This window comes from Microchirus variegatus (genome assembly GCF_963457635.1).
Source record: "Microchirus variegatus genome assembly, chromosome: 9".
NCBI lineage: Eukaryota > Metazoa > Chordata > Actinopteri > Pleuronectiformes > Soleidae > Microchirus > Microchirus variegatus.
Window position 1 is genome coordinate 5284672 of NC_139810.1, and position 20779 is coordinate 5305450.

At 39.1% G+C, this 20779-nt stretch overlaps 2 protein-coding genes across 2 annotated transcripts; both read right to left on the reverse strand.

Moving 5' to 3' along the window:
* Positions 1-1534: 1534 nt before the first annotated feature.
* Positions 1535-13614, reverse strand: slc17a9b (solute carrier family 17 member 9b; the record flags this gene model as incomplete). Its single annotated transcript, XM_083894872.1, has 13 exons — positions 1535-1713; positions 2955-2984; positions 3098-3153; positions 3575-3690; positions 3787-3821; positions 3900-3987; positions 4343-4439; positions 6110-6206; positions 7492-7622; positions 7874-7973; positions 9337-9476; positions 10529-10726; positions 13481-13614. The coding sequence occupies 13 exons, from the start codon at positions 13612-13614 to the stop codon at positions 1535-1537; spliced, it is 1401 nt and encodes a 466-aa protein (XP_083750998.1).
* Positions 13615-15627: 2013 nt separating this feature from the next.
* On the reverse strand, positions 15628-20478 carry LOC310932303 (glucose-induced degradation protein 8-B homolog). The gene is made up of 5 exons (XM_083895598.1): positions 20408-20478; positions 19956-20080; positions 18641-18837; positions 17343-17540; positions 15628-16426 (listed from the first exon to the last, which is right to left on the reverse strand). Exons 2-5 carry the CDS (start codon positions 20071-20073, stop codon positions 16253-16255), a joined length of 687 nt encoding a protein of 228 aa, XP_083751724.1. The 5' UTR covers positions 20074-20080; positions 20408-20478; the 3' UTR covers positions 15628-16252.
* Positions 20479-20779: the final 301 nt, after the last annotated feature.

Genomic DNA, 20779 nt, shown 5'->3' on the forward strand with positions numbered 1-20779 from the left:
AATATATACATTGTGTTTGCTAATAAAGGCTATTGGATGATTAGAAAACCCTTGAAAACCTTTTTTGCAACTCTTTTGATGAATAAAAGTCTGACTTTTAATGGAAAACACAACAATAATTGTATAGTTGAGCCCAAACCTTTGAATGGTAGCGTACCTAATGGATAGATCAGTGTGTTGCATGCAGACGACTGACAGGAGTCAACAGGAAAACCACCCTGACTGCGTCTATTGTTCTGAATTGTTGGTACTCTGCATTTAACCCGTCCTCTACTAGGAACCTTCCTAGAATTAAACCAGAAATGTGTGTTGGGTCAAAGCCCAGCTCATTGACCTGGCGGGGGATTCAAACACTCCTTCCTTTAAAGATTGACTTTAGATTGAAAAAAAAAACAACAACAACATTTAGAAGATAAGTTAAATTCCATAGACCAAGTGTGTCACCAAGAGCACACAAACAAGGACATAGAAGAGCAGAATGAAATCTAAATATATCTATTTTTCTCTAACCTAAATAAATATATATATGTAAATATATGTATGTATATATACACATATATGCATATATATGTATGCATGTATGTGTATATATATTTTTGTATGTATATATATATACATACATATATACATGTATATACACACATACATATATATATACATACATATATACATAAACATATATATATACATACATACATACATACATACATATACACATATATATTTTTTCTTTAAAAAAAAAAACTGAGCCATATAAACAATATTAGTGAGGTATTTCTATTCCGTGCGGCGACATGGAAAGAAAACAAAAATGTATTCCTAACCTTTGGTCATCTCTCACCCATAACATATTATTCTTCACGGACTGAGTGTACATTAGTGAAAGCCTTGTTCCCGTAAAGCTTTCTTTGACCTTCTCTGAATTGGAACTTAAAATGAGCATGTAACCATGGCGATGGGGGGGGGGGGGGGTAGTGGAAGGTAAATTGAGTGCTTATCCAGTAATTAGCAGCAGGCTAATGAGGTGTCACTCCAGACAGTTCTCTGAGTGTGATGTTCTAAATAAAGGACTTGAGCTTTTTTGGAGTCTCCCTGCTTGCATTAAGTGCACACACCACCTCCCCTTCCTCCTCCCCCGTTCACTTCCAGCCATCGCACACATCCATCACTATCCTCAATGACGAAACAGAGCCACTGCTTTTTCAGGTAACAGTCCTAAAGTCACGTATTCCAGCCTGGATGTGGAGGTAGAGTCGGCCTTTCACCGATTCACCTTCTCCCTGAGCATCCACTGCTGAAAAAAAGAACAAAACGTATACGTGTGTATGTGTATTTTCAGTAACATGATGCAGCCTCTCTGCTGTGTGCTTTTCAGTAACTCTTGCAGTACTTCCTCAGAAACACAGTCCATCTCTGTTTTTTCAGGTTTCATGGCTCGTTGTTCTCTCCCGTGTGTGTGGAGCGTGTCTGGTGTCTCCTCCTCTTCTTCTTCTTTGGGAATATCGTCCTGGTCCGATGTCGATGATCTTGTGATTCATATGTGGATGTTGTGGTGGCGTACCTTGCTGCAGTCCAGGTCGACCCGGCGGGCTTCAGCGAAGGCCAGGAAGGTGCAGAGGCCCAGCAAGTTGACCACGGTGATGAGGGCGAAGACGGAGGCCCACGAGCCTGTGGTCTCGATCAGATACCCCGAGAAATACACCATGAGAACCCCTGTGCAGGAAACACACACACATGCCATTGAAGTGGTAGTTTGGGGTTATATAATGGTATTTATACATGGTTTCTGCTCTGCATGTTCTCTTCATTTTTTTTTAAAAACGTGTTTGTTTCCTTTAGGAAAACTCTTGCTAATCAAAGTAACATTTTTTTAGAGAGGGATCGTGGTGCTACGGCAACCCCTAATGGCCAAAATCAGCATTGCAAAAACAAACGGAGAAAAAATACATTATTTTCCTTTGCACAAGCCCCTGAAAGGCATGAATGAGTTTGACCTTTTAAACTTAAAAAATAAAAGTTTAAAAAATATATTTATTTCACTTGCCTGTAAGGGGTTTAATAAACGGGTGACACAAGATATAAACACAGAGTTATGTGGAGCTGATCAGCTTAATATTTTTTAAGGATTATCTATCGATAAATTCCAGGAACGTCTGTCTGTCTATTATTTGCATATCTCTCGATAACTCTTCAGACTTGACACTTGTCGTGATACGGTTACGAGTAAGCACGGGGCCGAGTTAGACGTACCAGTGTTGGTACATTGTGTTTGCTAATTGCGTTAGAAGGCTATTGGAGGATTAGAAAACCCTTGAAAACCCTTGTGCAATGATGTTAGCACAGCTGAAAACAGTTTTCCTGGTTCTTTGACGAAAGGGCAAAATGATTATTTGGAATAAAAATCATTATTTTCTAATCTTGTCAATGTCTTGACTATATTTTCTATTCATTTTGCAACTCTTTTGATGAATAAAAGTGTGACTTTTAATGGAAAACACAACAAAAATTGCATAGGTGAGCCCACACTATTGAACAGTAGTGTACGTTATCTCCAGTCCACCAGAAAGTTGCCTGTATCTATTGTGTATCTATCGCCTGTGTAACTCCTACCACCCAACTTCAATTGAACACCACTTCACCACAAAGACAGCAGCACACATAGTAGATTCACTTCACTTTCCCCTGGTAAAACAAAGTGTCACAGTCCACTCTGGTGTCCCTCACAGGAACTCTAACCATCTCTGCGCTGCCTCCATTATTCATCTGACACAAACTCAATCACGCTCTCTCTTGATGAAAAATGCATCGCACACGAGCCGCGGTGACTGACGGGGAGAAAACTTCCGTTTGAATTTAGACATGGCAATGAATAATTTCACCTAATAGATTGTTAAAGATAAGAAAAACAAACAAAAGTATAATTTAGCATAATCATAATAATGATGATGTCTCACCTGAGAAAGCGCCACATGTATTCATGACACCTGTGTGAGAAATGAAAATACACACGTCAAATTTAGTATGCCATTAAAATTGCACCTGTTGTTTTTACCAAGTAAAGTTTGATAGAAAACTGAATTATTTTTTTTAAACTTACCAAATAATGCTCCAGCACACGACGGAGCCAGATCTTGAACATTTACAGAAACCCCGCTGTAAAAGACATCGTCGATACACAATTTATGAAAAGTGCCAGAATGAATAATCAGTCTTCAAACATTTAGAATCTCATTAAAAGAGAAAATGACAGTTTCATTTTGTGACTGTAGCCCCAGGAGGAGCCTGACAAAAAGTGAAACAGAGAATTGGGGATGGATGAACGTACAAACCTAAAATAATAAAGAGTCTTCAGGAAGAAAAAGAAAAACATTTTCAGGTGTAATTTACAAGAAAAAATATGGGATCTGAAAAAACTCTTTTGACGAATAAAAGTGTGAATTTTAATGGAAAACACACAAAAATTGTATAGGTGGGCCCAAACTTTTGAACCATAGTGTATATAAATAAATTGATTAAGAAAAGCTGGCGTTTCAGAGCCTGAGATAAAGCGTGAGATAACGGTGATCGCCGGTACCTGTGACTGAAGGTGGTGAAGCCCATGGTGGCAGACACAAATGCTACAGCCCACGGGAATGTGGGGTTGCCACATAGAAGAAGTGTAAACACGCTGGACACACCCATGGAGAAAAACTAACAGGAAGAAGATGAGCGCACAACACAGGATTCGTTTAATACAAGAGGAAAGAAGTCATGAATATAAATGTTCACATTTTGTCAAAGCTGTACCTGCATCAGCTTCCTCACCGAGGCCGTGTCAAAGCCTGAGGAGAAATAATATACAGTTTCACGGTTGTTCATTATGAATGATCTAAATTTAAATCTGATGTCAGCTGCTCTACCTCGAATGATGAGGTTGTCAGACAGACAGCCACTGAAGAGGGATGAGGGAATGGCCACTAACCAAGGAATCACATTGAAGATCCAACCCTGTTGGGGAAAAAGAGAATGATGTTAGCACAGCTGATAACAGTTTTGCTGGTTCTTTGACGAAAAGCCAAAATGATTATTTTGAATAAAGGTCATTATTTCTACTATTGACAATGTCTTGACTATATTTTCTATTCATTTTACAACTCTTTTGATGAATAAAAGTGTGACTTTTAATGGAAAACAACAACAAAAATTGTATAGGTGACTCCTAACGTTTGAACGGTAGTGTAAACAGGACAGTGTTTGAAGAGGACAAAGTCTGCATTTGCCTTACAGACATTACATTTTGATCTTGCAAACAGTCGTGACCTCAATTTGTACAATGTGAAGGAGGATGTGGCAACGTCTTTACCTTGGCTTCGGGGAAAGAGTCTTTGAAGAATGTTGGCAGCCACGACAACAGAGTAAAGAAGGTGCTCGCTGTGCAAAGGTGTGTCACGATCACAGCACTGTCGGGAAGACACAGTCGAAGCTTTAGCACCAAACCTGATCTGATACAGTCACATTACACATGCAAACTAGTGGCGGGATGCCGTCACTTCACGGGTAACACAATCGCCATGCATTGTGGGAAAGGTAGTTTATGGTCAAGACACGCCTTAAAGCAGCATGGACCTCGTGGGCCACATAAAATGATGCGGCGGGCCACATCTGGCCCCCGGGCCTTGAGTTTGACACATGTGGTCTAGATCTACACTGTAAAACCAGACCAACGAGAAATTAGCCAAAACGGTTTAAAATCATTAAATATTCTGCTTTTAGGAGTTATAATCTGCCAATTAGGTAAGACAATATTGGTTGTCTTGAATACTTAAAACTAGCTGATAAATATAGACAGTAATGTTCCTTTAAATGAGGAAAAACAGGCCAAAATCAAAACAAAACAAGATTTAAGGAAGTTGCAACTCAAATGACTCTTCCTTTTTTGAGTAAGCTGACTTTAAGAGGGTATTTCTTAGGATTTCCTATATGTGCACACACACCAATGAGTGATAGTGAATTTTACAAGTAGTGAACACATAAACCATTCCTTTAGCTTGTGACTGATAACACTGGTAACACCAAATGTATTGTTATGTAATTGTATAAATGTAAGTTTTTTTTTAGCTAATTTAGGATCATTTTGATGTGCTGAATCCAAATATCACATTGGTTTTGCTCAATCAGGTCAACTACATATTTGTTTTTTAACGTTTTTGTTTACATGAACGGGTATTTTCAAAATCCTTTTATATTTCTTGCAATAAACAAATTCTGAAGATTTTGCATGTGCCAAACTGATTGTTTTCATATATATATATATATATATATATATATATATATATATATATATATATATTACAAGTGAATGAAATGGCTTCGACGAGAAGATCTTGCAAAAATAAGCCTGACGTATTCTGCTACATCTGCGGTGTTTGAGAAATATTAACGAAAATCAACTGAATGTAATCAATTTAGTCAGAAGATCGGATTTTTCTAAATCAAATTAGCATAAAAACCTGACCTGATTGAGAAAAATGGATATCATTTTCGGATTCAACGAACATTTTTTGTTTTCGTAACCCAGTGTAATAAAAGATTAAAATAAGCTGCAGTTAGACCAAGTTTGACATTTCTTCTTAAAATTAGATTATTTTTGTAATTTTCGTGCCAGGATGTCTTGCTTTTTTTAGGCAAAAAATCAGAACAATTTCCCCAAAACAAGGCCTGCTTTGTTGAAAATCAGTTTTTCCAGTGTAGGCCAGTGAGAAATACCCACAGAACAAGGAAGAACCCAGTTCCATAGATAGAGAGGGAACAGCAGATCTGGTATAAATTAAAGCTGGATCTAAGTCCACTGAAGAAGATAACCTACAAATATCTCCTTACTTGGTAATTATCTGTCACCAGTGACACATTTGTATTATACGTGTCAACATTCTTTCAGAATCTTTCAAATGTCCAATTTTCTACACCAGCGACTAACTCCTATTCCAACAGTTGAAAAACAATAATGAACTCTTTCCGGATAGCCGGAGGGAGGTCGCTCTATCATCGGACTTTGAGGGCAAACGCACACATACTGTACATACAAAGGGTTTAAACACGCACAGCAGACACAGACACAATGTTGTCTCACCAGACTGCAGGCTGTTTGAAGAGCCGCAGCCAGTGTCTCTTGGTTAGTCTGGACTGGGATCCACCGCTTCCCAGGGACTCGAGGGTGATGATCGGCCCTGCAGACACAGACGAGGTCACAACACGGACTACAACAAGTACAACGCGTTATCGCGACAGTGACACTATTGAGGGACGTAAAGTTCACTGTAAACACCTGCTTAAGTAAGAGGTTGCCTACTATATGGCAGTGTCAGGTCATTCAAATTCATTCAAATTTGTTAGATTTATATTTTGTTTGTTTGTTTTTTTCCCTGCCCAGGGACTACAGATGAAATTTAGCTAGTAGCTAATTCTGGTAAGGCTGAGAGCCTTTCATTGTCCCTGTTAAATAAACAAATAAAATAAAATAAAAATATTCAAACTTCATTTACGAAAAAAAAAGTGACAGACATACACTACCGTTCAAAAGTTTGGGCTCACCTATACCATTTTTGTTGTGTTTTCCATTAAAAGTCACACTTTTATTCATCAAAAGAGTTGCAAAAGGAAAAGAAAATAGTCAAGACATTGACAAGATTAGAAATAATGATTTTTATTCAAAAATAATAATGTTGCCCTTTCATCAAATAACCAGTAAAACTGTTTTCAGCTGTGCTAACATCATTGCACAACGGTTTTCAAGGGTTTTCTAATCATCCAATAGCCTTCTCACGCAATTAGCAAACACAATGTACCATTAGAACACTGGAAATGGGCCTCTATACACCTATGTACATATTCCATTAAAAACCAGACGTTTGCAGCTAGAATAGTCATGTATATATAATTCATTTAATGTTATATTCAAAAATAAGGACATTTCTAAGTGACCCCAGTGTGTATATAAAATATAAAAATTTACCAAAAAATAGTATAACCAAGGTAAAAGCTTTTGTATCGTGTCCGTATTCGTATATTGTTCACCACAGCACATGAGAGCTAGTGACAGTAATGCAGGGGTTCACCACTGTTAAGCAACCGGGAGGAACTAATAAGATGCATTCAAAGACCATGGTCACTTTCATCACTTCTGCGGGATCTGGAGAATGTTGAGCTGAGAGGAGCAGCTTCAAGATGCATTCAAGAAACCTTGTAAATTCCAGGACTTCTGCAATCACACTTAAGGTCCACAAACTAAGACGCTTTGCCACCTCGTGATCATAGATGCACCACAAATTAGGTGGCCACTGGAATGGAAATCGTTGTTTGTATGTCTCTAACATGTAAACAAGTGTAGGGATTGAATATTAAAAAAAAAAAAAGAATTTAAAAAAAAGTGCTTTTCCTTCAAAAAATAGGACATTTCTAGGTGAGCCCAAACTTTTGAACGGTAGTGTAGTTGTAGTTACAGCCTGGCCTTACCTTCTCCTTTGAGTAGACACTTCCACATGCAGTAGGCCCACAGGACTGAGAGGAGCCCAGACACATAGAAAACACTCTCCCAGCCATACAGATCTAACATGAGGGAACCAGCTCCTCCAATCACTAGAGTACTGCAAAAAAAAGAAAGAAAGAAATAGGTCGTTACAAGACAGGCAAACACACCCCATGAATTACAGTTTCAAGATATCAAAGTGAGTTATTATCCTTGCTGTGGCAGCACATCAGGTCTTTCTATACGTGTGGGTACAGGCATGCAATTACCAGCTGATTGACGTGATAGTGAGATCACAACACAAACCGGTTTTAAATTCTTCCAGACGTATTGTTTGTACAAAAATATATTACACAAGACTTGACTCACCCCAGATAGGAGCCACTTCCCACAGTGCTCATGAGGAAGCCTCGCTCGCTCTCCACCACCTTTTGAGAGCACAGGCTGGCGAGAGAAGGATAGTGAACTCCTGAGATCAAGACAGAGAGCAGAAAGGACTCATTATTCCCTTATTTCTCCAAGTGAACCTAATTCCCTGGTGTCCTAATGAACATGTCTGTGACATGCTTTGGTCCAAATACCTTAAGGATGAAGCACCACAGCAGTTCAATCACTCTGCCAAAACAGCCCTGTTCAGAAAGCTCTCTTTTCAGTGCCTGTCTCTTTAAATGCAAATGAGACACAGGAAACTATGTCAGCGTCACTGAAGCCCAATTTATACTCCTGCGTAAATTGCTCTACGTAGGTTACGCAGAGCCCTCTGCGTCAAAAGAGAGCTTGTCGGAGAGCCTCAGCGTCGTCTCCGGCTGCACGAAAGATTTTTTAAGTGTCCGTCACTCCGTCAAGGGACAACGGTGACGGCAAGGGCTGCGATTGGTCCTCTGGACAGGCCGAGGTAATGCTGCTATGTGCCGGCCACTGTGCGCACCGAGGGTCCACAGAGGCGGAGCTGATCACCGCCGACAACGTCGCAACCGAACTATAAATATGTCATATGTTAATACACACAGCACGTGTTTAGACTCTAAATGGCTAATTTCTCCCCTCAAATCATCTTAAAACTGCGTTCCGGACACAGAAAAGTGAGAAACTGTTTCAACAACAACAGTCTTTCTCTCTCGGACGCCATTGCTCACTTGTAGCCAAAAGCACAACAACCTTGCGTGGCGACCCCTACTGATCGGGCGGGAAATTGCAGTGCGTATCCGTCACCACGACGGAGAAGTATGAAGGTTCGAGGGGTCTCCGTGGTTACGCAGTCAGAGAAGTATAATGTGGCCTTAAGGCTCCTGCAGCTTACAGCAGTTAGCATCTGGAAAAGCCATCATTTGCCGACCCGAGCCGGCACATTGCCGTCATATATAAAATGCAAATCCTCTGAGGCTGGAAGTTTGTGTAGAACTCTGTGCTGCACTGTGCAGCCAAGAATAGAACACTTCGCAGACTTCTGCTCTTCCAGATACTATTGCCCTCGCCTGCACTCTCGTGTTTTTTAGGGACAAAGCGGAGCTCAGAGAGACAACAATTCCAGGAATGTGTCATTGTGACGTAGCAATGAGTGCAGAAGTCATCGTGTCGTGTTTTATCTCCTGTACTTAGACTGAGGAGGACCACAAAAACATGACATGTCATCTTTTTCCGCACTTTGCCTCCTCATAGGGCCTCCAGAGTCCCAAAGATAAGTATTAAAAAGTTGACTTTGCATAATGTCTCTGTTAAAGTAGGGTGGGAAATCATATTATGGAGCATTTTTTTACCGTATTGCTTAAAATTCTCTCACACCCCAATTGTAACCCATTCAATAATGCATTGTCAAAAAAATTTAAAATCACCTTGCAACAGGCCCATGAGAAAGCGGGCTAGTGTCATGGAAAGGATGGGTTGGGAGCAGAAGTGAGCCAGGACAGGCGTGAAGGCTGTCATCGACCCCCATGCTGCGGCGGACAGCAGGAGGACCTTTTCACCTCCCACCCTGTAAACAAATAAACACAGCCTGGATTACCTTCAGCACACACGTGTCCACCTACTGTAAATGTGTGCGAAGATAGCTTACACGTATGTGTCCTAGCAGTGAAAATACACCAACAGAGAATGGTCTGGGATTTTTGCTTTGGGCTTGTATGAGATAATTACACACTACCGTTCAAAAAGTTTGGGGTCACCAATACAATTTTTGTTGTGTTTTCCATTAAAAGTCACGCTTTTATTCATCAAAAGAGTTGCAAAATGAATAGAAAATATAGTCAAGACATTGACAAGATTAGAAATAATGATTTTTTATTCCAAATAATCATTTTGCCCTTTCGTCAAAGAACCAGCAAAACTGTTTTCAGCTGTGCTAACATCATTGCACAAGGGTTTTCTAATCATCCAATAGCCTTCTAACGTGATTAGCAAACACAATGTACCATTAACACTGGAAATGGGCCTCTATACACCTATGTACATATTCCATTAAAAACCATAAGTTTGCAGCTAGAATAGTCGTTTACCACATTAACAATGTATAGAGTGTATTTATGATTCATTTAGTGTTATATTCATTGAAGAGAAAATGCTTTTTGAACGGTAGTGAACATAGTCAGCGTGTTACATCAACGTAATGGTCCTCTGTGTGCTACCTGTGCTTAGAAGGAACCGGAGACGAGCAGGTGTGAGCTCACTGAAACACGGCTGTGACCCGGGACACGATTTTGGCCTCTAATATGTTACGCATTGCAGCTTGAAGACAGCGTACACCTCAGCTGGTGTCGATTTTATGAGTGAAGTCTTTTAATAAGTGGCTTGGACACAGGTTGCTCACAGAGTGATGTGTCACTAATATGTTACTACTGTATCTGTCCGCATTGAACAAACAGCTCGGCTGTTCATGTGCGTCCATGCAAATATTCATATGAGCAGGAAGTTAAAACAGGAGCTAGATGAAAACCGGTGTCATTGTCAATATTCCAAGCACACATCCCTGTGGACACGCCACCAAAGAGAACCACATTCTCAGATCATAACACGACTAACATTACCCACCTGTCACTGACGTAGCCTCCCAGCACTTGGGTGAAGCAGTAGCCCCAGAAGAAGCTGCCCAGGACCATGCCAGACTCCCTCTTGGTCCAGCCGAACTGCACGGCCATGCTGACAGTGCAGATGGGCATCGCCACTCGGGCACAGTAGAGGAGGCACGTCCCGAGGAGCAGGACCACTGTCCATACCCTCGCCACTGGCCTGCAGGAGGGGGAAAGTGGAGAGGATTATTTGTAGGCCGTTATTTATCGTTAGTAAGTAAGTAAGTAAACTTTGATACTATAGCGCCTTTCACAGATAAAAGTGCTTTACAGAGCATTCCACAGATTGGAAAGCAAGAACACCTCTGGTTTTGTATGGTGTCCTTATTCGTATATTGTACACCCCAGCACATGAGAGCTAGTGACAGCAATGCGGGGTTCACAGCGTGTTGATCAACCGGGAGGAGCTAATGAGATGCATTTGAAGCCCATGGTAAATTTCATCACTTCTGCGGGATCCAGAGATTGTTGAGCTGAGAGGAGCAGCTTCAAGATGCATTCAAGAAACCATGTAAATTCCATGTATATACGTCTTATTATACATTAGTGTATATACATTAGTGCTGCCAAACGTTAACGCATCAACAGTGTTTAACGGTGTCAACGTTAACGCACGCGTTTCCATGACGACTGACCGGATAAAGACGCGTGTGACATCATGTTTACGTGACTCCGGATTGTTAAAATGAGTCTGTAAAGAAACACTAAACTTTAAAAACAGAGGCACACATACGCAGTACACAGGTACGCTGGTTTGATTTGTAGCGCTGCTCTTTTCGTTTAATAGACCGCTCCAGTTTGACTGTCGGCGCGATTACGGCGCTAAAGGAGCTAATGCAGCTAACGGAGCTAAACTGGTAAACGGTGCCTGGACTCTGGTGTCGCGGCACGTAAACATGACGACACGCGCGTATGTATGTACGTATATATAATATAAAGTCCATATGAAGTTAATGTAAACATTGTCAATTTGTGTTTTATGCCCATTTTCTAATTGTGCTTAAAAACCTGAATGGAAATATTAAATTAGCAAAAAAGCCTTAAGAAATGTTGATATATTGAAACATTTCACATATTGATGAAAGGTAAACACAAATAAGTACAATGGAAAAGATGATGTTTCGAAATCATGACACTAAAACCTCCCCCCCACTTACACTTCCCCATTTCGTAAAATAAATAGTGGCATAAAACGAGCACTGAGCAAATCTATTTGCCTCACTGAGTTGCACTGCTTATCGTTCTGTCGTGACCTGAATTTCAAATTTAGAATTTTTCACTCTACCTACTGCTCCTCTGAGGGACTGTTAGGACCAGTCAAGGGGGCAAAAACCTGACCCCGGGGTCGTAACAGTGACTATTATCTGCTTAAAAACAATAGTACGCAATTTTATCAATCACCATTGAGCAATGTGTTGCAGTGCAGTGCAACTTTCACACAGTCAAATGACCTGGGGGCCACACGAGCACCTGGTCATGAGGTCCAGGAGCCAAGTGAAACAAAATTCCAGCTGCATGAAAAAACAACAGCTGTTCTTGGGGGTGAGCAATATGAGATTAAAATTAGTGCCGAAACAATTCATCGACTAAACTGGACATAAAATCCTCCTAATATGTCACAGAGACTCAGGAATAATGTTCATATAACAAACTGAACTCACCAACAACAACAGTACAGCCAAAAATATTTGCATTAAAAAAATCTTTTGCAGACTGCAAATCATGTCTATGTTTTGGAATCATGTTTTGGCATGTGGCGCCACCTACCACCATCTACCAATCATTGCAGTCAGTAGAATCTCAGCTGCGTCTGAGCTACAATGGCAGAGAAAATGAAACTTTAAAGACTTCGGTACTTTGAATTTGAGTGTAGTAACCGTTTGTGGCCACATTCTTACATATGGCGCCTTTAATCAATTACTAAACGATTCGGGGTGGGGGAAAAAATGGATTCACATAAGAATCGTGATTCTAATCATCCACCATTCTGAATCGATTCATAAACTTCAAAAATCAAAAAAAATATTTTTGAAACTGTTTTGAAAAAACACCAGTTTGTCTTATTTGTGTACAGTTTATTTTTGTAACTTCTGGGAGAAAAAGGCAGCTAGCCTAAGTTTTATTTATGCAAGTTATTTTTTTGTACAGTAAGTAAGTTTTTATTTGTTTTGAATGAACAAATGTTAACTTTTATCTTAAGTTTGCCTTTGTGTGATAACATTATCTTATACAAACTGTATTGTTTTGATGCCATAATTTACCTGAACCTATGCATTGTATCAATTTTTGAATCGAGAATCGTTTGAATCGAGAATCGTATGAATCGAATCGTGACCCTAAGAATCAGAATCGAATCGCGAGCCACCCAAAGACTCACATCCCTTTAAACGATTACTAAACTAATCGTCAACTATTTTGATAATCGATTAATCGGTTTGAAGCATTTTTAGCTTCTTAAAGGCGCCATATGTTGCCTTTAATGTGAATATTGTCTTTGTTTCTTTGCTCCACGTAATAAAGTAATCATCCAAACGGAATCATTTCGGTTTGTGACAAGATCATAATTTCCTGGTTTGACAAACACTGATCGAACGACCAAACGATTAATAGAGAAAATAATCGACACATTAATCGATCACAAAAATAATCGATAACGACATTTGTGAGGATGGCATCGTTTCTAAATAAATCTAGATCCACTTCCCAAGAACAACACACAGCTTATGCTATGCTAAAAGCACATATAAATACCAAAAAAAACGAATTTGAACTTATGAACACAAACTCATTTATAGAGAATCAGAACTAGTTCAGATTGGTTTTTTTAGGGTTCCCACTGAATGACACATGAAGACCCATGAGCCAATCAGCGGTGGTCAACGTGTCTCAAGAGGCTTTGAAACTAAACTCGTACCTGGACCAGTTGCCGTTGTGCTCTGACCACTTCTTGTGACCCCCGGGAGAGCCGCTCTTGTCCGGCGGACTGTTCTCCTTGTGACAGAGCAAATCTGGATCATAGTTCTTGCCATATTTTTGAATTACTGCCATTCAACGCGACGTTTCCTCCTCCTCCAGCAGCTTCTTCTTCTTCCGATCGCCCTTTTTTTTTACTTTGACTTTCTTGTTTCTCTTCTCTAACAGAGGACAGAAACAGTCACGGCAGGATTTTATCCGCGGTTTTCGGCAGTTGACGCCATGAACTGACAAACGGGTCGCGGAACTGAGCTCCGGGAGGCAGCGGGCTGTTTCTCCCCTGATGCTAGAGGAGGAGTAAACGATCCACGTGTCACTTTTTCTCTCCTCCCAAAAACATCCGCGCACTCCTCCGTGTGACCGCTAGGGGGCCCGTGACGGCCATCAAAGACACCGCCACCGTGACGCTTACAGACGCCTACGGTCCTCGTCCCCGCAGTCATGACGGTGCAGTAAAAACCACGTGACCCAGCTCTCTGTGCCGGGAGGAGCCTGTGACGTCACATTCTGCCTCGACTACAACTTTTTTTTATTTTTAGTGACGCGGCGGCAGCAGAGGCGGTTCAACTGAGTTCTCGAGTCCGGAGCCCCGCCGGCAAAAAGGGCTTCCTGGTGGCGCGAGGAGAAACATGCAAATGACGCTTTTCAACACGCACTCAGGCCACGCCTCCTTCATTTGCCAATACAATCCAACTTTATTTATAAAGCACTTTAAAAACAGCTGAAACAAAGTGCTGTCCACATCAAAGATACATAAATAAATGAATAAATAAATAAAACATACAAACGTGTGACCTAATAGACCTAAGAACAAACAATAAAATACTGTAGAAAATATAAAAACAACACATATAAACAGGTCATACAATCAAACTATATAAAAAACAACATCATTTTATTATTGTATAAAACATTACGAGTATTAAGTATAGTATAGTATAGTATTAATATTAATAATACATTAACATATTGTATAATATAGCATTAATGAGTGCTTGCGGCTAATTATAGTGTTATAACTGCCTGTATGAAGCTTTTTAATCCCCATATATATCTCAATAGCTGAAAAGTATTCAGATACTATTTATAAGCCATACAGGAATATTTTTATTTATAATGTGACATATATAGTTTATTTTGATTGTTTACCATGTGTATAATCCTGACAATGAAGCTAAGGGTTCTGATTTTTGACCCTGCAAAAACCAGACAGTTAAAACAATTAACTGAATTAACGTTATAGTTTTATTCTATGACCGGTTTATTTGTGTTGTTTTTATATTTTCGACAGTATTTTATTGTTTGTTCTTAGGTCTATTGGGTCACACGTTTGTATGTTGTTGATTTTTTTATTATTTATCTCTGATGTTCAGCACTTTGTTTAAGCTGTTGTTAAGTGCTTTATAAATAAAGTTGGATTGAATTGGAATTTAGTAATACACCTGCTATGGGATTATTGTTAATGATGCATTTTAATCCTTTAATCCTTATTTTTAACCGCTTAGTTAAGTATTGTAGTCATTAACTCAGATTTATAAATTCATCTCAAACTGCAAAGTACGTATGCATGCATATTTAAAACAGAATTACATGTAATTGCTCTTGTAAAGTTGCAGATCTAAAAAACAGCAAACAGGGCAATCTTTTCCAACTTAAAAATTCACTTTTATTGCAAAATAATATACAAGCGAGGGGAAAAAAAGAAAAAAAGAAGAAGCAGCACATAAACCTTTGCAATACGTATTCCATACATGTAATTAATACATCTGTAGAATTGTACCCATGTCTGTGGACAAAGATCTATCCATTCACATCTCTGCTATATTACAATATGAAAGCGAGGGTTTGCCTTTGAGCTCGCACAGTCACTGTACACTGCAAGGTTTATGGCATTGTGATGCTGCTGTTGTTGTTGTTGTTGCAACTTTACGCTACGAATATAAATGTCACTGGCTGAAATGTATGTTTTTAGTGAAGGGAAACAGTACGCGTAGAAGAGTCCATGCCCCCCCTTTTTCCCCCCGAACCACCAACCAACCCCCATCTAAGCAGTCACACACATAGAAAGTGACAGCCTAATTTAGGCTTTATTCACACCCTGTTATGCCAACAACTTTCCCTGCCAAAAGACAGAAAAAAAAAAAAAAACTAGCGTCACTGAATTATATTGTTTTAACTGAAACCAAGATCACACGACACAACCTGTCCTCAGATTATATTTCCAGCATGTTGAATGAGATCTGGTAATCTGGTACACTTAGGGACTCTTGGTCACAAAACGACCAATTAATCGGGCTGAAAAAACTGTTCTGAACAAGGCATGACTTATAATTAGGGCTGCAACGAATGATTATCTTTGTCGTCGATTAAACCGTCAGCCCATAAAATGTCAGAAAAAAACCTTTGAAAGATGATTTCTTTGTTACACGGAGCAAAGAAACGTTGACAATACATTTATTAACCGATTAATAATCAAACAATGGCTGCAGCCCTACTTATAATATCAATTCAAATAATGGTATGCATGTCATTTTAAAAATCTGTTGGACCAGTTCTATGTTACGTGAGTATCAAAAAGCATCCCTTACAAAAAGAAAAGGGTGTCCTCTATATGAGTCACGTTGTTGTTAGTGTATAAATAGATAAAGGAAATGTGTCCATTTTTTTTTTTCAAATATGATAGTGTGGTGTGGTTTTTTTTCACTGCAGGTCCTTATTTGGGCTCTTCGATTGTTCCCTTGCTGAGGTCTGTCATTTTTGGATACTTCACTTTCTTTTGGTCAAGTTCGTTTTGAGCCCACAGCAGCAGTTTCAGGAGCTTGGCCAGTTTCGGCGTCGACTCCCTGTTTTCGTAGTCGAGGACACACTGGTTCACTTCACTCCACACCTGGAACACAAGGTCAGAGAGAATATCACCTCTGCTGGAACCTGATATCAACACATCGAGGGGAAAACGTCACATTTGTACACTGCCGTTCAAAAGTTTGGGCTCACCTATACAATTTTTTGTGTGTTTTCCATTAAAAGTCACACTTTTATTCATCAAAAGAGTTGCAAAATTACTAGAAAATATAGTCAAGACATTGACAAGATTGGAAATAATGATTTTTAGACAGATTTTTAGGGTTTTCTAATCATCCAATAGCTTTCTAACGTGATTAGCAAACACAATGTAGCATTAGAACAGAGGAAATGGGCCTCTATACACCTATGTACATATTCCATTAAAAACCAGACGTTTGCAGCTAGAATAGTCGTTTACCACATTATCAATGTATAGAGTGTATTTATTATTTAAATTAATGTTAAATTCATTGAAAAAAGTGTTTTTCCTTCAAAAAAAAAAAGGACATTTCTAAGTGACCCCTGTGTATATAAAACATAAAAAACGTACCAAAAAAATATCTGCGGGATCTAGAGAATGTTGAGCTGAGAGGAGCAGCTTCAAGATGCAATCAAGAAACCTTGTAAATTACATGACTTCAGCAAACACACTTAAGGTCCACAAACTAAAACGCTTGCTGCCATTGCCACCTTGTGATTATAGATGCACCACAAATTAGGTGGCCACTGGAATGGAAAGATTTGTTTGTATGTCCCTTACATGTAAACAAGTGTATGGATGGAATATTTTAGTGCTTTTCCTTCATAAATAAGGACATTTCTAAGTGAGCCCAAACTTTTGAACAGTAGTGTATGTGGATAAAAAAACAATACAATGTGAAACAGTGTGCATGCTACAGAAAATAAGAACACAGGCATCCGTTTAAGCTAAAGAGTCAAAGAAGATGCGTCGACCTCACCTTTTGCCTCTGCATCATATTGAGCAGGTCTCCGAAAGGCGACTCCTCAGGGTTGTCAAAGGCCAGCAGCGCCAGCGTCCGCTCCATCTCGGTCAGACATTCTCGACTCTCCTCGCCTTGCTCCGCTAGCTGAGACTGGGCAAACTCCAGAGCTGCTTCAGTCTCCCTCAGACGAATCAGCTCAATCAGATGCTGTTGCTGCAAACACAACCCAAAAAACAGTGAGGGAGTGAGTGAAATCCCACAAAAGTAAAATAGCGTGATCTTTGGGTCTCATCCACAGGACACTCTGAGGCCCTTTCATCAGGACATGCACAACAAATGACCCCAGAAAATCTCTCCATCTCTGAAATATCTCTAAAACATTTGAACAAGTGTTTAATTGCATTTATTGTTTGCCTTTCTCTTAGTCCCTTTCTTTTTCTTGGGGTGTGTTTGTAGCACAGATAGCAGTAGCTGTTGTTGGATTAGCAAACAATCCACCGAAGGAACCTGCACGCAATAGGGCTGTCACTTTTTATTTGAAATCGTTTCAAACGTGGGATGTAGTGTTTACGTTCAAGTAAGTACCCTGTAGAGTCCAGCAGAGGGCGCACCTAAGGTTTCCTGCCATATCCATCCATCCATTATCTACCGCTTTATCCTCCACCAGAGGGTCGCGGGGGTGCTGTGCCTATCTCAGCAGACATTGGCCGATAGGCGGGGTACACCCTGGACAGTTCGCCAGTCCATCGCAGGGCCACATTGAGACAAACAACCATTCACTCACACTCTCACACCTACGGTCAATTTAGAGTGATCAATTCACCTAATCCCCATATCGCATGTTTTTGGACTGTGGGAGGAAGCCGGAGATCATATGATATTATTATTATTATTAGTTGTTTAGTAAAAGAAGATATTGAAACATTTCGATGTTCTGAAACCTCTTGTTGAATATATTCACATTTACGAAGCTGAAGTTATCTGTTCGATGTGATCACATTTTTGTTAAAAGTTGATTTTCTGTTCAGGGAGTGTTTATTCCATCCTGTGTTATGAATAACCTAACACTAATGTGTTATTAATAAAGGAACAATTATTAACATTGTTAATAAAGTAATGTGAAAGAGTACATGCAGAGGTGGAACAGCTAAAACTGCACTGTGATTGGTCAAAAACCTCCCGTGATGGGACACAATTAGCAAAGGCTGTTAATAGGCGACTTAAATTTGAGAGTTTAAAGATTAGTGTGGCATTAATAAAACAAAACACCTACTGTGTCCGACATGCAGGGCATATATCCAGTTTTACTTTACCTGTAGATGAAAGTAGAGGTAACGGTTGGTGTCGAGCAGCTCTGGGTGCAGACTGTTGATCAGTGCGATGGCGTCCTGGATCTGTCCCTTCAGGATCATCTCCCTGATCTTGATCCTTTCATCCAAAGAATCCAGGTCCACGCTGGGCTCAATCCCAGACTCCATCCTGAACTTCTCTGCGGCCTCTTTGAAGCCCTCTGTGGAGCAGAGACACTGTGAAATCCTGCACGATTGATATGCAAGGAGGAACGGAACTAATGATAAGAACTCAATTCAATTAAAGTGTGGTTAACTTTAATTGTCTATTCGTTCAAATTAAATTTAGCTCTGCCCTGCTGTTCAACTCATATCCAGCCTCAGTTCACCTTCAGAGATCCAGTTAAATTTTCTAGTTAATACATTGTTATCTGTCACAATTATCCATTAAATATCAGAAAATTGTGAAAAATGTATATTTGTGTTTCCCAAATCCTACAATGTCATACAGTGTCACTAAATATTTTAATTTAACAGGAAAACAAAGACATTGTATTTACTGACTTCACATAGAATTTGACTTCAATTCACTGCTAAAATCACACAATTATTACTCCAACATAGAGCTGCAACTAATGATTATTCTCATAATTGAGTCATCTGTCGATAATTTGTCTATAATTTGTTGCTCTGTATTCCCTAAACCTTGAGACAATTATTCAGCTTAAAAAAATATCTACATATATATACACGTATACATACATACATACATATATATGTATATATATATATATATATATATATATATATGTGTGCATAAACATATATATATACATGTGTATAAACATATGTGTGTATATATATATACACACGTGTATATACATTGACATACATATATACATACTGTACATACATAAATACATACTGTATATACATATATATATACATACATACACAAATGTATACATATAATATATACACACACACACATATGTATATATATATATATAGACACACATACATATATATATATAGACACACATACATATATATATATACACACACATATATATGTAAATGGGGCAAAGAACCCATGAAAAAAGTCACATTTAAGTAACTGGAAAATCAGAGAGCTTGTTTGTATGACTAAAAACAAACAAACACCAAAGCAATTAATCAATAATCAAAATAGTTGACGATTAATTATGGATTAATCATTGCAGTCCTGCTACATATAGCAGTCGGCGGCTCATCACTCAATGTTTGCAATTCTACATGCAAACATTCTAACTATTTTGACATCATTTGACAACAACAACAACAACATATGCTGCGTCACCTGTCACCAAGTAGTTCATAATCAGCCTGTTCATGTCGGCTCTCTGAATATGGACATTGTTAAGTTTCTCCATCCACTCTTCTCTTGTTACATCCTCTGGCTTCTCTGCATAACTCATTATGATCCTAAGGGTAAAAAAGGAACAGTTATATTTTGTCGTTAAACAACAGATACACAAATAAAACAAATACTGTCACGTTCTATATTTTAGACTGTTATGAACGCGTTGGTTTGACAGCAGCGGAAATCCAGATACAAAACATTAGCGGCCTTCGGTGAAAAAACACAACACTGAAGCCTCACTTTCGTCAACACGGATGAAAACAACGACGAGCGCCGCCTTCTGTGCATTTATATCAAAAACTCAAACCCGGCACTCCACTCTTTTTTTATTAGAAAAGATTATACTGTGTAGCATTCACAACCGTGTACATATTTAACAGCCACTTTACCTGATAATTCTGTCGCTACTTCACCGCAGTAGCTAGCTAGCTAGCGGAGCTGCCGTTTCCGCTGACTGTTTCCGGAGTTGTGTTGAATACTGTCCCCCGCCCCCCTTCACAAATGAAGACGGCCTAACCTCATTTTAGTTTGTTCCACAATATTTTCTTTTGTTCATTAAAGCCTTTAATCCCACAAATTAAAAACGTTACACTGAAAGGATTTTTTTTTTTTAAATGTTCCTCTTATTTTAAATTATATTTAATTATTGATGTTGTATGTCTTTTGTCTGATACTATTTTACACTTATATTTTACTACTTTAGAGTAGAACATTCACATTCACTGTTATCATTATATTAATATCGAAATCATATTAATAAA

Excerpts from the sequence above, each read along its gene's own strand:
- LOC310932303 (XM_083895598.1), bottom strand. The coding sequence starts at position 20,073 with ATGAGTTATGCAGAGAAGCCAGAGGATGTAACAAGAGAAGAGTGGATG. Across the intron at positions 17,541-18,640 it reads ACCTCTACTTTCATCTACAG|CAACAGCATCTGATTGAGCT; the intron begins GTAAAGTAAAAC and ends TTGTGTTTGCAG. Across the intron at positions 16,427-17,342 it reads ATATGATGCAGAGGCAAAAG|GTGTGGAGTGAAGTGAACCA; the intron begins GTGAGGTCGACG and ends CTTGTGTTCCAG.